This window comes from Nestor notabilis, unplaced genomic scaffold, assembly GCF_000696875.1.
Source record: "Nestor notabilis isolate BGI_N333 unplaced genomic scaffold, ASM69687v1 scaffold20922, whole genome shotgun sequence".
NCBI lineage: Eukaryota > Metazoa > Chordata > Aves > Psittaciformes > Psittacidae > Nestor > Nestor notabilis.
Window position 1 is genome coordinate 1177 of NW_009918131.1, and position 418 is coordinate 1594.

At 63.9% G+C, this 418-nt stretch overlaps 1 protein-coding gene across 1 annotated transcript in view; it reads left to right on the plus strand.

Annotated features, from left to right (window-relative positions):
* PPP1R10 (protein phosphatase 1, regulatory subunit 10) overlaps positions 1 to 418 on the plus strand; it is a gene marked incomplete at both ends in the record, with an annotated part of 1894 nt that overhangs the window by 1172 nt on the left and 304 nt on the right. The window contains 2 exons of the mRNA XM_010009565.1: positions 1 to 58; positions 146 to 246. The exon at positions 1 to 58 is cut by the window's left edge and continues 1 nt beyond it. Coding sequence (XP_010007867.1) covers positions 1 to 58; positions 146 to 246 — 159 coding nt within the window. The remainder of the gene's footprint in view (positions 59 to 145; positions 247 to 418) is intronic.

A 418-nucleotide genomic window follows, 5' to 3' on the forward strand; every position in this document is an offset into this window, starting at 1 on the left:
CTGAACACGGCTCCCAACGCCACCAAGGAGAGCAAAGTGAAGATCATCCCGCCCCAGCGTGAGTGGGGGCACCCCCGGCTCCTCTTTGGGGGGGGGACCCGGCACCCCCAGAGCTTTGGGGTGACCCCTCCCCTTGTCCCCCCAGCCATGGAGGGTCTTGGCTTCCTGGACGCCCTCAACTCCGCTCCCATCCCTGGCATCAAGATCAAGAAGAAGAAGAAGGTTTTATCCCCCACCGCGGCCAAGGTGAGGAGGGGATTCCTGGGATAACAGGGGGGTTTTCCATGGATACGGGGAGGCTCTCCCTTATCCCGAAGCTCTTCCTGCTTCTCCCCACAGCCCAGCCCCTTTGAGGGGAAGGCAGCTCCTGAAGCCACCTCCACCAAACCCTCCTCCCCGGAGCCCGCCTCGGCCTCGG